We start from the raw sequence: 20,353 nt of genomic DNA, 5'->3' as shown, positions 1-20,353 counted from the left end.
CTGGGGCGTGTGCCCTCTGCCTTGTAGGTGACGGGCAGGACTACCTTTCTGAGAGGACTGTGGATGAGGTTTACCACCTCTGGTGCCTGGCAGGAGGAGACCTGGAGAAAGAGCTGACCAACAAGGACATCATCCAGTCCAAACCACCAGTCTGCACGTTGCCCAAGTATGCAGACACACACACACACTTTTACGCCTTGTCAGCAAGTGAGTCACATCACAAGTCGCACATGTCCTTTATATAAAGATTTATATAAGTATATGGATTACAAAGTTATGTTAGGATTTTGTAAGCCCAATCTCATCCTCAGAAAGATTTTTTTTTTTTTGCCTTTCCGCTTTTCAGTTTTAAAAACAAAACATCTTGCGCACAAGCACTTCACTTCATCAGGGCCGTTGTGCTGGCTCTGAACTGGCGGGTTAGCACACTTCATTTCTGTTTTTCCCCACATTTCTCTGTATTTCCTACATTTTTGTCCTGGAAAAGCACGAAGCAGGTTGTGCACTTGCACGCGCGCACACTAGCCGTGCAGCGTTGTCACGGTGCAGCTGCCCCGGCTGAGCACCAGCCCTGCTGCTAAGCAGAGACCGGCCTGCGGCTGCCTGGTACATGACTCAATTATAGTGCCAGCCGGCGTGGACACCTGAAAATTGGAAACCTTCTCACCACTGAGCCGGCATAATCAATTTCCTGTAATAACTCCTTGAAATAACTGAGTCTGTGATTCAAAGTAAATTCACTTCTGACCTCCGAGGACTGCAGTGAGAATCTCAGGGTTACCAAATGAAATATATTTGTGATAATTAGTGTTTGTATGATGAAAAGCCTTCTTTTCACAACCTTGGTGGAGGTGTGTGTGCGTGTGCGTGTGCGTGTGTGGAATAGAAGCTTCCCAGCTGTTTCCAGCTTTGTTTCTTTTCTGCCTCTAGTTTCATTTTTGAGGATGGAGAGTCTTTTGGCCAAAGCAGGGACCGAAGCTTCCTCCTGGATGACACGACCGTCACACTGTCCTTATGTCAGCTCCGAAATGTGAGTGGGTCTACCTGAGGAGGGGGGCGTGTGTGTGTTGTTTGTGTATGCCCTTGTTAAATAATTTTGCTCCTGTCTCAGAGGCTGAGGGACGTGACCGGAGAGGCGTACTATCCGCTGCTGGAGGATGAGTAAGACGCACTTCTCCTCCTAACGCTGATAACTGGTGCGAGCATGGAGTCTTGGCTGCAGACTAGAGTCCCGTGTCACCCACAGGCACTGTGGCCTGCCCCAGTCCAACAGCAGCACTGAGCTCTCCGCTGCCAGCAACCTGCCGCTCATCATCCGTGAGAGAGACACAGAGTACCAGCTCACACGCATCGTGCTCTTCGACAGGCTGCTGAAGGTGGGTGCCAGGTGCGCATGCTGGCTAACTGAGACATGGTTTAGCCTCGCAAACCCCCGCGAACGTAACTGCCCGTTGGCGCTCTGTGATGACGATTAGTGTAGTGGTTTGTGGAGTTCTGCAGACCCTCTGTGGCTAGGCCGGACGCGTCTCCCCGACTCAGAGCTGTGTCCTGTGCTGCAGGCGTACCCCTACAAAAAGAACCAGGTGTGGAAGGAAGCCAGGGTGGATGTCCCTCCTCTCCTCAGGGGTCTGGCCTGGGCAACCCTGCTGGGCGTCGAGGTGCGTACAGAGCTCCACTCTAAAACACAGCACGAGTGCTTGATTTGACTAAAATGTTTCCGGTTTCTAATGAAGCTGTATTTCTTTAGTTAAGTGCCTGTGTTGTCAAGGTTTGTTCAAAGATCGCAGTAATTTAAAACAGGAGCAAACAGCAGAGTGGGGACACTCGATTTGTAAATGGTTGTTTGCTTATCATGGCTGGAGCTGGATTCCTCAGGCTCTCTGCATCCCCAGGCTGGCAGCCTGTCCTCGCCAGAAACGGACATAGTTACTGTGCTGGCCTACACCCTCCGAGCTGAACCGAGCCGCCATGGTTCTGTCTTCACTAACGTCCGACCAAGTCAGGGTTTAGTGGCTGCGTTTTCTTTCTGTAACCATGGTGTCTTTGGCAGTAAGTCTCAGCGTGGACTTTACAGGCTTTGCGATGCTTGGTTGGTTCTTCAAGGAAACTGGAGACAGTGTGATGTACGTTTTGCTAGCAAAGCATCATACATTACTGTTAAACAAATATTGATCAACGTTGATCGCCAGCAACTACATGCCAAATTGAAGCAGCCGTGAACTGGGTAGGATGTGAGTTGATATGGCAGATCTTGAGGATGGTTATGTGAGGTTAATGAATCTTTTAATCTCAATCCTATTCTTAATGTTTGTAAATGTAGCACGGTTTCTTCTTTTGCGGTCATCTCTGCTCATATGCTTGGCTCTTCTATTGCGTGGCTTTATTCGCTGTGTGTTCTGCATATCCTTTATTTGTTCATTTAGTTTTTCTTGTTTGTTTATTATGTTAGAGTTCATGCTTATCTGATTCTGGTAATGAAGAATTAAAGCAAAGATTCGAAGAAAATTAATTCATTGTATACTCATAGGGGGACATTCAGGCAAAGTATGACGCCATCGATAAAGACACTGCCATCCCCACGGACCGCCAGGTATGGCCTCGCTGGTATCGGTCTTCTGCAGTCACTGGATTGACTGGTGGTTACTGTGGCAGTTATGGAGTATAGTGCACAGACCTCTTTAATTACGTGCTTTGATCTGTGAGCTCACCTTCTTTCTAAACACCACTAGATGCCTGATGTAACCTGTAGGGTTTAAGGCATCACTGCCCATGTGTGGAGTTTGATAAAGTTGGACAGGATGTGGGCATCATCCTCCACTTATGTGACGAGTGTGCGTTGACCTCTGTGTCTCTCCTGACCTGCCTGTATGTGTGCTGCTCTTTAGATTGAAGTGGACATTCCGCGCTGTCACCAGTATGACGAGCTGTTGTCCTCGCCCCAGGGACACGTCAAGTTTCGAAGGGTTTTGAAGGCCTGGGTGGTGTCCCACCCAGACCTGGTCTATTGGCAGGGTGAGTCAACCAGTGCAGTCCTTACAGGTGCAGTTTGTCGTTGCACCACTAGGTGGCTCTCAAGCTTCACAATGATGGTGAAACTGCTGAATGTTCTCGGTAATGAATCCGTCAATGCTTTATAATGGGTGTTTTTGTTAAGTAAATTTGAAGATGATTAGTGTCTTGCTTTACTCTAGGACTGGATTCACTATGTGCCCCTTTTCTTTACCTCAATTTCAACAATGAAGGTAAGAAGGTACTCATATCTCTTTCAAAAGAAAGAATACAGTTTAAAATCTATAGCTATGGTTGTGAATGCTTACTGGATTGCTCATTTTAAATGGAGGAGAATGTTGGGATGGATTTGGGTATCAGTTACTGACATTCGCGCTGCCCAACACAGCTCTGGCGTATGCCTGCATGTCGGCCTTCATCCCTAAATACCTCTACGATTTCTTTTTGAAGGACAACTCGCACGTCATACAAGGTACGTCTGAACCCAGCTGTCTGACCTAATGTCCAGAAAAGGTTTTTGGTCCCCCTGTTTCAGTACCTCTTTGCTGAAGCCACATGACCCCTAACGTCGGCCCCTTCAGGACATCGGACTTAAACATGCATAAACATTTATATCCACTTATTCATACAAACATAAACTGTCGTAATAGCTGCGGTTGTCAACTTGGATGTCGTTGACACGGTTGTTTTGTGAACTTGACATTGTGAACTGTGGGGGTAGTGCTGGCTCTGTAGTTAAAGTGCTCGACTAGTCATCAGAAGGTTGCCAGTTCAAGCCCCAGAGCACCTGAGGGCCACCTGTGCAGGTGTCCTGTAGCTTTCTGAACTGTGCCCTTTGGTGAAGTGTAACCCTGTTTCTGCCCACCTTCCACGTACGTGTTCTGTTTGAGTGTGTAATGTTGGTAAGGAAACGCTCTCTCCCCGTTTCAGAGTACCTGACTGTCTTCTCTCAGATGATCGCCTTCCACGACCCGGAGCTAAGCAACCACCTCAACGAGATCGGCTTCATACCGGATGTGAGTGCCCTCTTCTTCCTCTGATGCGTCAGTGCAGTCCTTCCACGCTAATCCATGCAGACGACAAAATGGCACGTCAACGCTCGGAGGTTTCAGTACCCTGCAGAAAGCTGGAGAGGCGTGTTGGCAGAAGGAGGGAGACGGCGTAGCCGAGATCATTCTTATTTCTTTTTGTGGACAGTTGCGTCGCAGCACACGGAGAGCTGTTACTCTGGAACGCTTTGCCTTCACGCAGCAGTGATTTGATGAGTTGTGCATTGCACGCCGTAGCAAGCATCAGTCATGCCCTGGTCCCTGTCATTAATGCAGCTCTCGCACACAGCTGACCCTGAGATTTCAGCGACTGCCAAGTTTTACCTCAGCAAACATGCCCCTCCTCCTCCCCGCACACACACATACTCAGACGCTGGTAATTCATTTCGGCTATAATGAGAACTGGGCACGTCTCATTCTCCCCTGTGAGCTTGGCGTCTTTCTTCTTCTCTGTATTGCACTCTCTTCCTCTCCCTTTGTGTGTGTGTGTGTCTCTCTCTCTTTCGTTTTGTCCTTCGTATTTCCTCTGGGCTTTTCCAAGGTTAGCGCCTCTGAGGCTTTGGCGGCTTGGTCTGTGCCTCATTGATGGATGCGTCACCTCCGCGGTCCGTCCTGAGGGGATGGGAGGCCCGACGACGCCTCCCCATCTCCAGAGCTCACGGCAGTGGAGAGAAAAAGTCAAACATCTGTGACCTTCCAGCCTTGTCCAGACTCGATCAAACCCATGGAGCTTTGTGAAAGACCTAATAAAAGAAGAATAGTGGAAACTAACAGTGACTCATTGACTGGGTCAGGACGTCGATCTGATGGTCTTTTCAGGCTCTGAAAAGCTTCCATTGTCCACAGCACAGTGGACTAATGACAGCAAGCCGTGCTGCTGGCAGCAACGTCCTGCCGGGCTCGGCCATGTTGGTGGTATTGCGGCCTCTCGTGTGGGCTTCCGTTAGTTTGTCCTCTCACCCGAAGGCACATGGGAGACCTTTGTGAAGTTCTGGTACAGTTTCTCGTCCTACAGTGGTGTCACTTGCAGTGAGTTTCAGAAGATGACGTCTGAGGCTTTGAAGCTTTGTTTATCCAGGCTGGATGATAATTGACTGTGTTGAGGTCTTCTCCCATTACGTGGTTTAAGAGATTGAATACATATTGACTAATGTTGGTAGTTCAGTAATGTTTCACAAACTGGCCTTTGTACTTTGTGTAAATCCCAGAATTCCCCGTGAGATCAACAGTATTTTTGCAGTCTCTGTAACATTGGCCTCCACTTGAAGTCGTTGTGGCCAAAGTTAACTGCAAGTGTGTTTTTTATTTGTTTTAAGCCCAAAAATATAAACTCCCCGGCACAGAAAACGTACTGTAGGGGGCTAAGACTCTGGAGAGTCTTCTAGAAGCCTTGCAGGAGTTCTTCGGCAGAGTCTCCTGCCTTTTTCCCTCCCTCTCTGCTGCTCTGAGGTTCCTTCAGCAGACGACGGCATGGCTGTCCCTCGACTGGCGCCAACCATTAAGCTCGTAATGTGGAGCTGGCGTTCACAATCCAGCCAATCTCATCAGCAAGGGCAGGTTGTTGGCCCGTTCTGTGCGTCTCCCAGTTCCCACACCCTCTCGGTCGCTTACAGCCCAGTTGAGAGGAAGGGCCCCGCTTTCTCACCTACCCGTTAAACAGTGAGGTGGTTTCCAGGCCAGAACACAGCCAGTGCAGCACTGGTGTTTGGGGGGGGGGAGCTGAAGCTCCCCTATGCTGTAACATGCTATTGTATTGTCTTTTATTTACGCATAGTAGAGCTTCAGAAGGCACTTTGCTCCTTTCTGGTGACGGATACGCAGGGTTAAGGCCTGGGAAGGCAGATTTGTCTTGGAAAAACATAGAATTAACCACCCGCCTTGGGGACACGACGACACCAGGCAGAAGATGCTTAACTGTGTAGTCCACCATTATTGGGTTGTTGTGCCTTCGCCACTCTGACAACCCTTAAAAGCCCCTTTTTCCGAGCGGACCACGCGCCCATCTTTCTAATAGTAGTTACACGACCCCGCATGTTTTAATTTTCACAGCTTTTAAGGTTGTTTAAAAAAGCCGATAAAAGTGCTTCTACATATAATCAAACTCTTCTTTTCTTTCCACAGCTGTATGCCATTCCGTGGTTCCTAACCATGTTCACTCGTAAGTAAACGTACTCATTTGCGTGTGCCTCATGACACCTGAGTAAAAGTAACAGGCCATTATTAATTTAATTTGTTAGTTAATTTATAGAGTCTTATGAATAACATGGTAGGGTGGTAGTCTCCGCTCTCCTGAAAGTTTGTTTTGGTAGGTGAAGCGTTGCTATTGTGTAACACTGCTCGCGGTAGCCCCCAAGGTGCACCATCCCGCATGCATTTGGTGAGGTGCGTATTTGAGATCTCTGATGAAAGATGGATAACAAGGTTCACATCTTGTTTCTGCATGTTGCGGTAATAAAATGTCCTGAGATTGTTTTGGAATGCAATCATCGCTAATGGTTCATAATAGTCCATTGTTTCTTGTGACACTGGGTAGGTTCCATTATGCTGAAAATTGTTAAATAGCAATTTACACCAAATCTATTTTAGGCCCTCGCGTGGATTTCAAATGACTCATTCAGTGGGGGGAAAACATGTCGGCTCATCTCTTTCGCTTTGGTTCCGTGATCAGACTCTGTTTGACGTGGCCGTGAAAAATGCACAGCGGCACCCAGTTCGCGTTTCGTCGCGTGAGGAGGCTGGTGAGCCTCGCGGTCACCGACTGCGTACAGGGACGCGTCTCTGCGCTCTGCTAGAGTACACCTGACCCTTGGCTTCACACCCGAGTAGCTGATTAAGGTTGCATGCGGCCGTCCAGGCAGCCACACGCTTAAAGTCGCGACATTTAGCTAAAACAGGCGAACGGTAACAACCGCTCACGCACACAAGCTGCGATTTTTCACTTTTTAATCAATTCCACTTTTCTAGACGTTTTTTCCGCCAACAGTGTGATAATTGGATTGTAGTATCGCAGTTTGTCTCTCGTTCACGTGCGAGTTCACCCAACGGAACGCTAAGATGTGGCCTTTTTCCTGCAGATGTGTTCCCGCTGCACAAGATCTTCCACCTGTGGGACACGCTGCTGTTGGGAAACTCATCATTCCCTTTCTGCATCGGCGTGGCCATTTTGCAGCAGCTGCGCGACAGGCTTCTGGCCAACGGCTTCAACGAGTGTATCCTGCTGTTCTCCGACCTGCCCGGTAAAGACTCCCACACGCTCTCACGTGACAGCTGCACCTCTCTGCCGTTGTGCTACGGTATCCTCCAGCTAAGGGCACGTTTGCCAAAACTGACGATGAAGAAGGGTACGAGTACACGCTGGTGTTGATGCTTGACGCACTGTTTGCAGGAACACAGTTTTTCTGAGAACAAGTTTGGCATGAACTTTGGAGCTTCTCCCCCGCACATATGTGCGTGCAGTTTGTGCCATTTGACCGTTAATCCAGCTCAACAGATCTGTGGCATCTGGCGGTTTGCTGAGCATAAACCAGCTGCATGCTCTCGGCATAATCCAGGTAGACACGGACTCAGAAAACATTCTCTGTAACCTTTCCTGTGCCTATTTTCACGAGACCGAAACTATTCTTTTGCACGCTTATGACTAAATCTAACTCCGAGAAGCAGCCGTGGGCGTGAATACGGCACAAACAAACGACTTTGTGTTCACACGCTGCAGTGCTGCGCGATAGGGCACGTTCATTACAGCTTGTTCGTGACAGCTACTGTGGAGAGAGGAGCGTTTTATATTTGTATTTCAGGAGAGGACGTAACGCGTGATGGAAACCGTGGTAAAACTTGATGGTGGTGTGTGTGTGTGTGGGGGGGGGGTTGATTCAGTGAGAATTAGTGTGTGTGTGGCACCTCTGCTGAGAGACAGTGTTCGGACAACCCTGGCTGTGCAGTGCTGCTTATTTTGGGTGCTTGGTTCGAGATGGTTTTACACACAGATGGAGTTGTTCTCGAATGTTACAGCTCAGGGGTGATCGGCTCGGCTGTGCAGTAGGGTTAAATCAAAGTCGGCTGCACTCAAACTTTAAAACATTGCATCTTCTCATCATTCTCACTAATGCGTTTAGCCTTGGCAAAAAGTCTCTCTCTCTCTCTGTGTGCGCGCGCGCGTGCAGATGTTGGAGACCAAGCGGTTCTTCGTGTGTTGTTCAGCGTGATTGACCGGCTGATCCTTCTCACAGCACTGGTGCTGGAGACGCAGCGTATAGTCCAGGTTGTTTACGTGATTAAAACATGAGCGGACGCTGGGCTCCTCATTGGACAGTCCCCCAGGGCCGCCCTGTGTGTGTGAAGGGCTGGTTCGCTCCTCATGCTCAGTGTGTCTTTTGTTGTGTAAAAAGATGCCACAAGCAATATCTCCCAGCTAGCCACTCTGAGAAGTTGTCTTAAGGGAGAGCGGGGGGTTTTAGGGTCATTGACAGCTGTGGTTTGTTGTAGGGTGTGTGTGTGTGTGTGTGTGGGTGGGTGTGAGCCCTCCAGAGCTGGGAGTTGCAGCACAGAGCGTTAGCAGGCAGTTAGACCCACAGACAGCAGATGAGATGTATGATGATGACTGAATCTAATGTGATGGGATTTGATGGAAAATGCAGCTTTGGTGGGGTGACCGCGGGGTGGGGGGCTTGGAACGAACACTCCACTTCAGTCTACAGGAAACACTGAAGTTTATTAGCAATATTGCATAAGCTAAAAGCTGTATGTGGGTGTGTGAGACGCGGGGACAGGCGGTGACCAGAGCAGACAATTGACGAATCTTAATGCTTCTGTTCTGGGTGATTTATTGACCAATAGATAGATCAGTGTCCTCCATTCAGCAGCTGAAATTGCAGCTTGTTGTCCATCATTCTCACTCTTATTGCTCCTCTCAGGTGTCTGTCGCTGGGCGAGAGGAATGCCCCAACACTTTTCCGTTTAAGTCTCTCTTGCATTTTTGAAATCCCCAGTGTTGGTATCTACAGCAACACGGAGCACAGCTGTGTGGGGGAGGGCAAAGCTTTCTCACTTTGTCTCCTCTCACTGGACTATCTCAGTGCTGAATGCTAACGTGCATCTGTGGGAGCTGGAGGGTGTGTCTCTGGGACGCTTTATGCACAGGTTTGGTGCCTAGTGCTCTGTGGAGCTAGCGCCGCCCTCCACGGCTTGTCTTCTCACTGCCCTCCTTGATTACAGCAGTTGTGAAGTAAAGTTCCAGGAGGCTGCGATTTGGCACGGAGGGACAGGACAGGGTTTACTGCTGGCTTCTCTGATACCACGCACAGCAGAATTCTCCAGCAGCCCCCTGGTGCGCTGTGAGACCCCCAGTCCAGCCCGCTCCTGTCTGTACGTCTCGCTCTCCCAGGGGCGTCCGTAACGTACAACGGTTTATCTGCCGTTTGGGGAGGGTTCGAGCGCTCTGGTGTTTCAATCCCTTTTCTTTAACTCTTCTCACAGTGGGCGCGGGCCGTGTTAAAGCTTCGGAACCTGTGAGCAGATGGTGGCGTGTGTTCAAACACAGGCCCCGTGTTGTAGTTTGTGGCCGTGGATCGAGCATTTGTTGTTTTTACTGGCGAGTTCAGCGAGACTAAAAGGGAGAGAACTCCTTATAAAGGTAAAATATGTTGTGCACTCCCACATGTTCTCTCTGTCTCTCTCTCACACACAACACACACGCGCGCGCAGTGAGCCGAAGCCGTTTTTAGCTTGTGAGCTTTATTGCTCAGTGATCTAATGATGAGTTTGGTTGCTTGATTTCATCAGCCCTCTGTTGCTCAGGGAGTTTTAGGATAAGTAAGTCTTACCCTGAATCGGTTCCACACCGTCGTATACTGTGTGCAGAATATCACAGCTGATCCTGGAACAGCTTTAAAGTGACTACAAGCCTGTCTAGATGACTGAGCGCCCACTTAACGTCACGTGTGTGTAACAGAGGCTATAAAGATCTCCAAGGCCGCGTGCCCTCTCCAGACCTTCTGAGGTCCATGGACGGATGAGGCTATCCGAGGAGTCAAACGTCCAGATAGGTCGTGTTTGTACTTGCATTGATGTCTTGGGCTGATTCACTTTGTTTGTTTGTTAATGTAATCAAGTACCGTTTAAGACACACATGGCATTGCAATCATTAAAATAGTATTATTTTATTATTTCTGATTTGCATGGTGAATTGAGGGGCAGATGGTGGTTAGAGGTACAGGAGCAGATGATGTCATGGGAGGACTCATAACTGTGCTAATACCTGGTCTGCATGAAGGAGCAGCTTGGAGTATTGGGACAGATCCATCCTTGAACCTCAGACAGTGTGGAGAGGGCACGCAGCCTCGGAGAGCTTTATAGCCTCTCACATAAAGAATGCACATGTTATATACACTTGTTAGTTAGTTTATTCAAGTTTGTGTGTGTGGTCCCTCCATGTGAATAAGAATGTTCTAATGACTTGGCTGATTAAAATAAACAAATTTTAAAAAATGTAAAATTATAATTAGGACCGACTTCATCAGACACGGTCTCTGTCAGTCCCACGTTTTGCTCCCTCATGCATGCTCTTCACGTGCGATCCCTCCAAAAGCAGACATGGAGCGCAGGAGGCTGGTCTCACGTGCGTGCGCATCCTGGGATTTCTCCAGTATACTCCCTCTCCGCTGCCGCTGTGCTCCTTCGCTTTGACTAAAAAACACACAGTTTGGCTTGTAAGCGATCACAGTGAATTACAGGCAAATATGAAGTCACAGCAGTCTGTAACGACACAGCCACTCACCTCTTCGTGTATTTCTGTTGTGTGAACTTTCGCGTGGCCCTGCTGGCATTGATCTCCACTGACAGGCTGGTACAGGCACTTCCAGGGTTCAGAGCTCTCAGGGTATCAGTAGGGTATCAGTGGGGCACCTGTGTATGAAAATCCCAGTCCCCTGTGAGTGAAACACACACCAGCCACAGAGACGCCCAGGGAGGGACCACACATACCGAGCCATTCCGTCGCCTTGGGGGGGGGGGGGGGTTTGATTTAGGGGTTCAGCTCCAGGCACAGGAGTGCACAGTTAAGCACTTTTCCTCGCCTCGATAATTATCTGATGATTCTGCTACTCGGGTAATTGATTGCTGAAATGAACTGTATACTTAAAGGGGGGAAAACGAAAAACAGCCCCTCTGTAACCAACCCCCCCCCGCCCTCCTCCCAAGGGTCCAACTCACCCCCCACCCCCTGAGAGTCCTGCCCTCCTCCGAATGAAAGTGCCTTTATTAGACTGTAGTCTGAGATGTTGAAACAGATTGTGGAAATTAGGTGTCTGAAGTGTTGGTCATTTGGGTTTCCCATCATGCTTTATTAGCACTGTTGGGCTTGAAAGAACTGGATAATATAGTCACCAAAAAAATGTGCAATTCAGTAGATTTTCCTATTATGTGTTGGAGCTCTTCTGTCACTATTCTTTTAAATTAGTTCATTTTTTTTCTTTCATTTTCCCTTCAGTCTGTAGATTTGTGTTTAATGAGCAGTTCTCAGAATGACTCTCTAACTTCCGTCTGCCCTTCCGTGTCTCTCCCTGTCGTTTGGGTCTTGAATTCCCTTTTGCCTCCTCGGAATTTAGCTCCATTCCGTTTGCTGGCGATTTGATGGCCGTTCGAGAGCCGGGAGCAGGGGTGCGACCTCATCAGGGTCACGCTCTGTAGTACACTTCCAGGATGCTTCCTGTGCAGCTGTGACGCTAATGGCAAACGCCCATTACTTATGATCTGTTGGCTTAAATGTTGATCAGCTTTGATGGGACGAGAAACTTTTTTTTACTCCGTGTGTTTGATTGCTCTGAGCATTCTGTTGTAATAGTGTGGTGCTTTTTCAACCACAGGCCCTTGGCTGGTCTTCTCCAGCCATCGCTAACGATGGGAGGAGAACTCGGTAACCTGCCAGAGAATTCTGCACTACGCGTTCCTTGTTTGTTTTCCTTTTTTGTTTTTTTTTTCTGTTTTTTTTCCATTTGTAGCTCAGTGGTGCCAGTCTGTGAATAATGCCTCAACCTAATCCCATCTATCTGACTCGTGGGGTTGTTTTTATGAACTGTTGATGGAGGAATGTGGGACTAGATCTGCAGACTCGCTGGATGATGGCATGTGTTGGAGGCACAGCCATGACTGATGGAGGACTGTGATTACACGCAACACTCGTGAGGCAACACTGCTGGGAACATCTCCAGCAGCAGCTGCCCTAATTCCCTCCTCGACGCGTTCGTCTGTCTCGGTGATATTCCACCCCGTCTCTGGTTGTCTGCAGACCTCCTCACGTTTCACTCCCTGTCGCTCCCTGACACAGCCCCCCGGCCCCCCTCACTGAGGCGAGTAATTGCAGAGCTTGAGTGAAATCCACCATGACCTGCCAGCTGAGTTCCTCTGAACTATCTCCCCCGATGAACAGAGAAGTTTGCGTTTGCTATAAACTGAACAACCGTCCAGCCTGTAGTTGCTTGTTTCACGTACTCCCAGACTTGGGGAAGAAATTAATGAACCGCTCACAGTGAGATGGAACAGTAACATTGGCTTTGTCCGTTTTGGTTGAAGACTCTTAGCTGATTTTAACATGAGGTCGCGGTGTCTTTCCTCCTGGCTAGGTGAGGTTGGCGGGGCAGAACTATGACTTCACTTACTGCACTCCGAGTATTGCTTTATGAGCAGTGATTCACACCGCAGTGGAAAGCTAGGTATATTACAGAAAAAAACACTGAATTGGATGGATGTTTTTAGTGATCTGTGTGATGTGATTATCTATGAACATTTTGATGTTGACTAAAATTGAACAGTGTGGATCTTCAAATGAGACAGAATGGTTGAAAAGTGACTTGGAGTTAATCTTTCTTCCCAAAGACCCTCTGGAAAGAAGCACTTGGAAATGTTATTACTTCGATCTTTTGTTAAATGTGTGAATCCAGGCCATGGTTTTCCCTAACGTCTCTAGCCTTTCTACTCTGTCTTCCTGTAGAGATAGATATTGAGCGCTGTGTTCGGGAATCCATCAGCCTCTTCTGCTGGACCCCCAAGAGTGCGACGTTCAGACAGCATGCACAGACGGCCAAACCCCTTAGCGACGGCATTGGCATCGGGAGACCCCTGGCCTACTACTCCTCTGACTACCACGACTACCCAGACCTTCCGAACACAGACCTGGTGAGCAAGGAAACTTCCACTCCAAAGTTCTGGCCCTAAAGCGCCCAGTTCTGGTCCTGGACCTAGAGTGCCCAAAGTCGTGTAAAAAACCTGTTGGATCAACCTGCTTAGTTTGGTCTAACAGCTTTGAGGTCCATGCACACTTTTGGCCCCAGCTCTGTATTGAAATGTTTATTGAGGGGTTTTTTTTGGGGGGGGGTTGTTGTTTTTTTTGTTTGTTTGTTTTTAAACTGTATTGTAAACCTTAATATGAAGTTTAATAAGACCGTTATCAAGCTATATTAAGAACGTCATTTAATCCTTGACAGTTTAATCCTTGTCAGGAAAACGGTCCCCAAGAGAAGTTTGCAATAAAGTGTCATTAGCCAGTGGTAAACCAACCTGGACTCTCCACTGAGTTTAACCCTAAATGTTAAACTAGCCTCTCCACCTCTCCACTTAACTCTTTGTATCAGAAAGTGTGTATCAAATGCAACATGCATTGATTTTCAGTTATTGTGAAAATAAGCCTGGCACTTGCTGATGCCGTTTCTCCAGCCTTTGTGAGCAGCCCGGCTGTGAGTGGCTGGATTCAGGAACACTGGGCCTTTGGCATATTGCATCTTGGGCTTTTGTTTGAGCCCTGGAGTCTTTCTCACTTGTGTAGCGTTCATTTCTGTCGTGACCTCACACAGGGAGGAGATCACTCCTGCTCAGAGCTGCTTCTGCTGATGGCTTAAAAATATTTGAAATATTTGAATATTTGGAATGTTAAGTGTTAAGGGCTCATGGCAGATTGGAATATTATTCTCAGTTAATTTCTGGACATGCCACCTTGCAGGGCACCATTCAGTAATTGCCATTGAAACCTTATACCAGGTGTCTTCGTTAATGACGACGTCCGAGAACTACCGGGTCAGCATAGTGAAAATAGACCATTAGTTACAACAGTGCATTTCTTCTAACACTGTTAGACAGGTAAAGAGGTCATATTCAGGTTGGAGCAACCACTGGTGCGACTGCATGCTAGTGTCAGCCTATAGCGCGTCCAGGGCTATGGTGAGCGTTTTCCCATGCTGGTTGGTCTCATTTAATAGATTGCTGAAGCCTTAGTTCGCAAGGCAGTCAGAGCAGTCGTCCTTAAGTGGAAGCAACGCTCGGGCTTGTTAACGTTTATACGGGGGTCTCACACCTCCCTCATAAACATGTGCAAATGGTTTGTGCCAACTCAACTCTCCTTCACCCAGCCTCCATCAATCCCATTACTCGCCCACTGTCTAAACCCTACCCAAACTCTCACTCGGCCGTGCACGTTGGCCTCAATTCAGTTATCTTCCTCTGTATTTTTCATTTTGATCAGTTATATTTTTCCTGCTTGGAGTTCCATGATAAATCCATGACCAGTGACGCCCTGTTCTATAAGTTGTCACCTCTCCAATGCCACACGGCATTATCCTACAAGTGTCTCTGCGTTCAGTGGTTTCTTTGAGGATTTTCTCACTTCCACAGGTGTTTGTATCTTTTTGCCCTCATATGTCAAAACCCACACAAAGCATTTAGTGGAGTTTTCCATTTACATTTTTCCATGAGAATTTGTTTCTGGGAATCATTCTATCTGGTTATGGTACACCTCTACGAGACCCGATGTTTCAGCTTGGGGGGGGGTTACACACTGACTGTTCCAGGGACAGCCAGCGCTTATCAATACCAGCTTTGCCACACCACTGTTTGCTCTTTCCAAGTGACTGCCCCAAGACAAGCTCTGCTACACACACACACACACACACACACACACACACACACACACACACACACACACACGCGCGCGCGCTTGTCTGCTCATCTCGTGTGTGTGTGTGTGTGTGTGTGCTGAAGTGATTGGACTAATCTTCCTCCATTCTGCACCTGAATGCAGCCTGATGGTGTGAAGTGTGCCAGTGCACCTCTCCAAGAGCTGACTGAACGGCAGTCACACGGGAGAGATTTTGGTGTCCCAGTTCACCGTGCACCCGGTCACTCTTGTTCACGTGTGTGTTGCGTCACAGCCGTAAGGTTGTGGTTAGCACAGTAACACTGTTGATCTCGATTCAGTTTATGCCTTTTACAGCCGAATTAATGACTCTAAATCACTGCTGTTGTGTTGAGATGTCCACGTAGGCCAATCCTTTGCTCACGCTGGTGGAAGCATACCGTCATGGATGCGTGTGTTGTTTTATTCATTTAGAAACTGCCAAGCCTCGTCCCACGTGGCTGCGTTCACACTTAACTACACAGCAGTTGTCAGCCTCGAAGTCCGTCATGCCAGGAAGAAACAGTTGGAGATCAAACTCCTTATTTATAATGAATCGCACAAGTGATTTTTCTTCAGCTCTGGTGACGGTACAGTGAACGGTCCTCAAACACGGGGAGATGTTTCTCTTTGGAAGCTGGCCGTGTTGCAATTGATTGGCATAACGGCGCGTTCCATGAGTCAGCACTCCCCAAAGGGCACCTCCTCTACCTTCATCTTGATCTCCTGACAGACATCCTCGTATCCACGTGCCATCTAAGGCAGAGGGGAGGATAAAGTGCTTCTTGTCAGTTTATCTGACAAGTTTATTGACTAGCAGCAAGGATGGAAATTATAGGAGTCATTTGCGCTGATGTTTCAATATTGCACAGAAGGCCGTGAATGCGCTCATACTAATAACACCATTACAATGAGTTTCATTTATTCAGATATCAAACAATCCATTATGCAATTGTATATATGAATGCATTGTGTACTTATGCTTAGTATATATGCATGTAATGTACACACACACATACACGCGCGCATGCATGCATTTAGGCCCTCTTTTTAAGCATCTGGGAAGGCTGTCCACAAGACTTAGCGGTGTGTCTAAGGATTTCTGCTCATTCAGTCAAAAGCGCGTTTGTGAGGTCAGGCACTAATGTTGAATAAGATGCCTTGCTCACAATCAGTGTTCCGATTTATCTCCGAGGTGTCCAGCAAGGTCGAGGTCAAGTGTACTGACCACTGGAGTAACGCCACACCATTGTTGTTAAACGCTGTTTTTATGGCCCTCAGTTTGGACTTCAAAACACAGGGGCACAATCACAGTCATGCTGAAACAGGAAAGGATCTTCACCACACTGGCCACACAAGCAGATGCCTATAATTGTCTAAAATCTCTTTGCTGTATTGTGTGCCTCCTGTACCAAACGCTACTGTTGGCATTGCTCATTCTGTGAAGCTGCGTTTTCCTGGGTCGTGTTACTTTGGTCATTTGATTTTCGTTTTCAGAAGAAATATTATAAAACGGGAAGACGGGTCTGTTTTTGTTTTTGCTTCTGTTGGTTTGACAGTTTCACCATTTAATCATAAAATCAAATATCCATCACACCAAAATGCTTGGTGTAAGGTCCACATAACATTCATTAATTGGTTTTCCAATTTTAATCCTAAATTAGAAAAATGACCATTTATCTTTTGTTCATGTACTTTTTTGCACAAGAAAGCAAAAACAAGCATTTCACCCAAATTTTCAACTAAAATAAGTCCTTCACTTTGCGCTGTCTGTGTGTCCGAAGGCATGTTGGCGTTGCTTAGCAACACCAGAAGAAATCGTGCATAATATGAAAATTATAAGACATTTAAGTCCTTGTGTATTAAATGCTAGTGTGTTCATATGCAATCATCACTATGACTATATCCACTAACAAACAAAAAAAACCCAGCATATCTGTGGTATTCTCCCACTCCTGGTCAGGTCATACAGTTATTATAAAATTACAGAACGTTTGACATCTTCAGCAATTTGCACATGTATGTCTGAGGGACAAACACAGCCATAACTACCAGTGGTAAACTCAGTCAAGTTTAAGATCCCTGAGTTAATGAAGTACCGTAAACCTCCTGACTGACATCGCTCCTGTTCAGGAGGGAGACGATCGCACTGCATGCTGCACACGTGCCAGATAAACCTGAATCGTAATCGCCTGCATCTTTCTTATAGGATAGATGGTGCAGTTTTACATATTAAAACTAACCTATTTAAAAAGTAAAAAGAAAACTGTTTGAATAACTAAATTCTTTAGTGAACCAAAGATATTTTGTTTTATGGTAATAATGTTCAACAGTCCTGTTCCAGGTCGCAGGCTTGGTGACGCCATTCTATGGCATCAGTCCATTAACTCTTTATGGCACCTTTTATTTTATGAGTTCCACTCTAAATTGGACTAATCAGAGACACTTAACTACACAGCAGCTGTCGGCCTCGCAGTCCGTCATGCCAGGCAGAAACAGTTGGGCGATTTTATTATAAATAAGGAGTTTGATCAAGTGATTTTTCTTCAGCTCTGGTGGCGCTACAGTGAACGGTCCTCAAACACGGGGAGATGTCTCTCTTTGGAAGCTGGCCGTGTTGCAATTGATTGGCATAACGGCGCGTTCCATGAGTCAGCACTCCCCAAAGGGCACCACCTCTACCTTCATCTTGATCTCCTGTCGGACATCTGCGTATCCACGCGCCATCTAAAAGTTTCCTTTCTGCTTTTAAATGGGCTACTTAAATATGTCAAATTGGGCACCATCTAACCTATAAGAAAGATGCAGGTGATTACGAAGTCATGTGCAAACTGCTGAAGATGTCAAATGTTTTTAATTGTATAACCTGTGTGTGTGTGTGTGTGTGTGTGTGTGTATATATGTGTATATATATATATATATATATATATATATATATATATATATATATATATATATAAATATAAATAAAAATTTGTTTTTTTAAGTTAGTGGATATACTCATAGTGATTGCATATCAACACCATAGCATTTCATTTGCAAGGACCTAAATTTCTTGCAATTCCATAATATGCGCGATTTCTTCTGGTGGGGTTATGCAGTGCTAACATGCCTTCAGACTTGCAGATGGCACAAGGACTCTTATTTTAGTCAGAGCACTTTGTGAGGTCACTTTTTTCGCAGGCCGGCCAATGGCACGCATCCAGCACTTTAGGCCCACCCACATTTACCAATCAAAATTAATATGTCGGTTTTGTAGACAGAGGGCAGTAACGAAAAATTCAGGCAAATTCTTGTTTCTGCTCTTTTCTGCATAAGAAAAAAGCCAAAAAAGGGGCTGTTTTTTTTTTTTTATTTTGTTTCCAGTTCAGTGCATGAATGGAAAATAAGGAAACGTTTTTTCTGTTTTAGGGTTAGAAACAGAAAACCAATTAACTAAAGGTACTCGGCACAATTAGGTGTGTTGGTTATTTGCCTTTGATTAGCTGGTGAAACCGTCAAACCGCCAGAACAGTCTTGTTTTTCAATATTGGTTCGGAAACCGAAAATCGAATGACCGAAGTTACACAGACCCTCCTGGTATCCACCAAACCCGAATCAGTCCATGAGACTAGCAGATAGTGAGGTGTGATTCATCACTCCAGAGAACACGTCTCCACTGCTCCCGCAGCCCTGCAGCAATGTGCCCTGCACCAGCCCGGCCCACACTTCGGCCGCACGTTGTTCTTGTACTGATATTGCTTCCAGAGACAGTCTGGAACTACGTAGTGAGTGAAGCAACACGTAGGTGATTTTTACGCACATTAGCAATTAGTGGCCTCGCACTGAATGTTTTGGGGAGCCTGTAATCTTCATGCCCAGACTAGTCGTGAATCAATTCTGAATTAAACATGTTCAGCTCAATAACCCGTAGTATGGGGTGGATGTGAAAGACCAATGAAATGAATATGTTTATGCTAATGACATCTAGGTCATTGGTTCAATTCCCAGGAAGCACACGTACTGTCATACCGGTTAAATATGTGTATAGCTCTGTGTAAGGGTGTCGGCCAAATGGTAAAAATGTAAATGCATATGTCTTTAAAAAAAATAACACTCCTAGCCAAATTGAATGTGTATTCATTCACAGTTTTGGTTTAAATTTGGTCCTTCAGTGGCTCAGTTTATATCCTTTCAAACTATTTCTTTCCTGTCAGTCATTTTGTGGGTGAAATTTAGAAACTGCCTGTCTTTGTCTCAGCATGTCTGCAGGGACGTACGTGTGTGTCGTTTTGGATGGTAACAAATGCAGGGAGCATGTCTGAAGCAGAACTGTGTGACTGCCACTGACAGGAAGACCTTCCTCTCTGCACTTGGATCAGTGATGAAACTGACGTTGCTACCAACAACACGGGGCGTCTGGGCTCCTGAACAAATGCACTTTAGAAGCAGTAGCTGTTCACACGGGGAAGGCTTTGGGCTGAACCATTCCTCCTTTTCCAGCAGCAGCAGGGGCTTTCTTCACGCTCCTCACTGACTCGATGCTGGCATCTGCCAATAAGACCCAACTTTACACCAAACCTGCTGACTTCTGTCTATGAGGATAGTGACCTTCACGTACATGTTCCACTCCGTACAAAGATTAGAAGCTCCACAGTAATGCCTTTAAAAGCCCACCTTTATAGTAGCATGCCAAGTCCATGCATTTCACCGCTGCCCTGAATATTCAGCCTGAACCAAAATCATGGTTTACGGGGGAGTCCTGGTCTGTTGAACGTTGCAGGTGGCTGAGTGAGTAGGCCTCTGCGTAATTCAGGGGCTCTCTAGGCATCTTGCTGTGTCTCCTCTCCCTTCTCCCCTGATCAACACCAGCCGTCTTTGGTCTGTCCTGTCGTGGGACACTTCCAGCCCACGTATTGTTGTCTTTCTCTCTCCCTCACACACACTCACAGGTGTTTTTGATAAAGTGAGATTAATCTTATATTTGGTTCAGTCTACTAGTTCCCATCTTCAACCATGCCTTTATGAAGCCTCTCTCTCTCTCTCTCTCTCTCTCTCTCTCTCTCTCTCTCTCTCTCTCTCTCTCTCTCTCTCTCTCTCTCTCTCTCTCTCTCTCTCTCTCTCTCTCTCTCTCTCTCTCTCTCTCTCTCTCTCTCTCTCTCCCCAGTCTCGTGAGCCGTTGAAGCTCTCGGAGCTGAAGGCTGAGGTATCCCCGCGCATCTCCTCTGAAGACCTTATCGACTTGTGTGAACTGACTGGCCCGGCTCACTTTAAGACTCCCGTCAAGAGGCCGAAGACGGTCAAAACCAAGATCCTGGCAGTGGACATCCGCAGTGCTGAGGAGTATCTTTTGACTGGAAGCCGTTAACACTTTCTTCAT

The 20,353-nt window shown here is 46.9% G+C and overlaps 1 protein-coding gene across 2 annotated transcripts in view; it reads left to right on the top strand.

Annotated features, from left to right (window-relative positions):
• The window catches only part of tbck (TBC1 domain containing kinase), a 36,005-nt gene that overhangs the window by 8,280 nt on the left and 7,372 nt on the right, over positions 1–20,353 (top strand). For both annotated transcript variants that reach the window (XM_035531874.1, XM_035531875.1), the window contains exons 11-24: positions 28–166; positions 931–1,030; positions 1,112–1,161; positions 1,247–1,376; positions 1,560–1,658; positions 2,528–2,590; positions 2,886–3,012; positions 3,192–3,242; positions 3,398–3,481; positions 3,940–4,025; positions 6,180–6,216; positions 7,133–7,294; positions 13,042–13,226; positions 20,141–20,316. In XM_035531874.1, the coding sequence (XP_035387767.1) occupies positions 28–166; positions 931–1,030; positions 1,112–1,161; positions 1,247–1,376; positions 1,560–1,658; positions 2,528–2,590; positions 2,886–3,012; positions 3,192–3,242; positions 3,398–3,481; positions 3,940–4,025; positions 6,180–6,216; positions 7,133–7,294; positions 13,042–13,226; positions 20,141–20,316 (1,489 nt within the window). The remainder of the gene's footprint in view (positions 1–27; positions 167–930; positions 1,031–1,111; positions 1,162–1,246; positions 1,377–1,559; positions 1,659–2,527; positions 2,591–2,885; positions 3,013–3,191; positions 3,243–3,397; positions 3,482–3,939; positions 4,026–6,179; positions 6,217–7,132; positions 7,295–13,041; positions 13,227–20,140; positions 20,317–20,353) is intronic.

This window comes from Electrophorus electricus, chromosome 11, assembly GCF_013358815.1.
Source record: "Electrophorus electricus isolate fEleEle1 chromosome 11, fEleEle1.pri, whole genome shotgun sequence".
Classification (NCBI taxonomy): domain Eukaryota; kingdom Metazoa; phylum Chordata; class Actinopteri; order Gymnotiformes; family Gymnotidae; genus Electrophorus; species Electrophorus electricus.
Note: the sequence above shows the minus strand (reverse complement) of the source record. Positions and strands in the feature narration are given on the sequence as shown.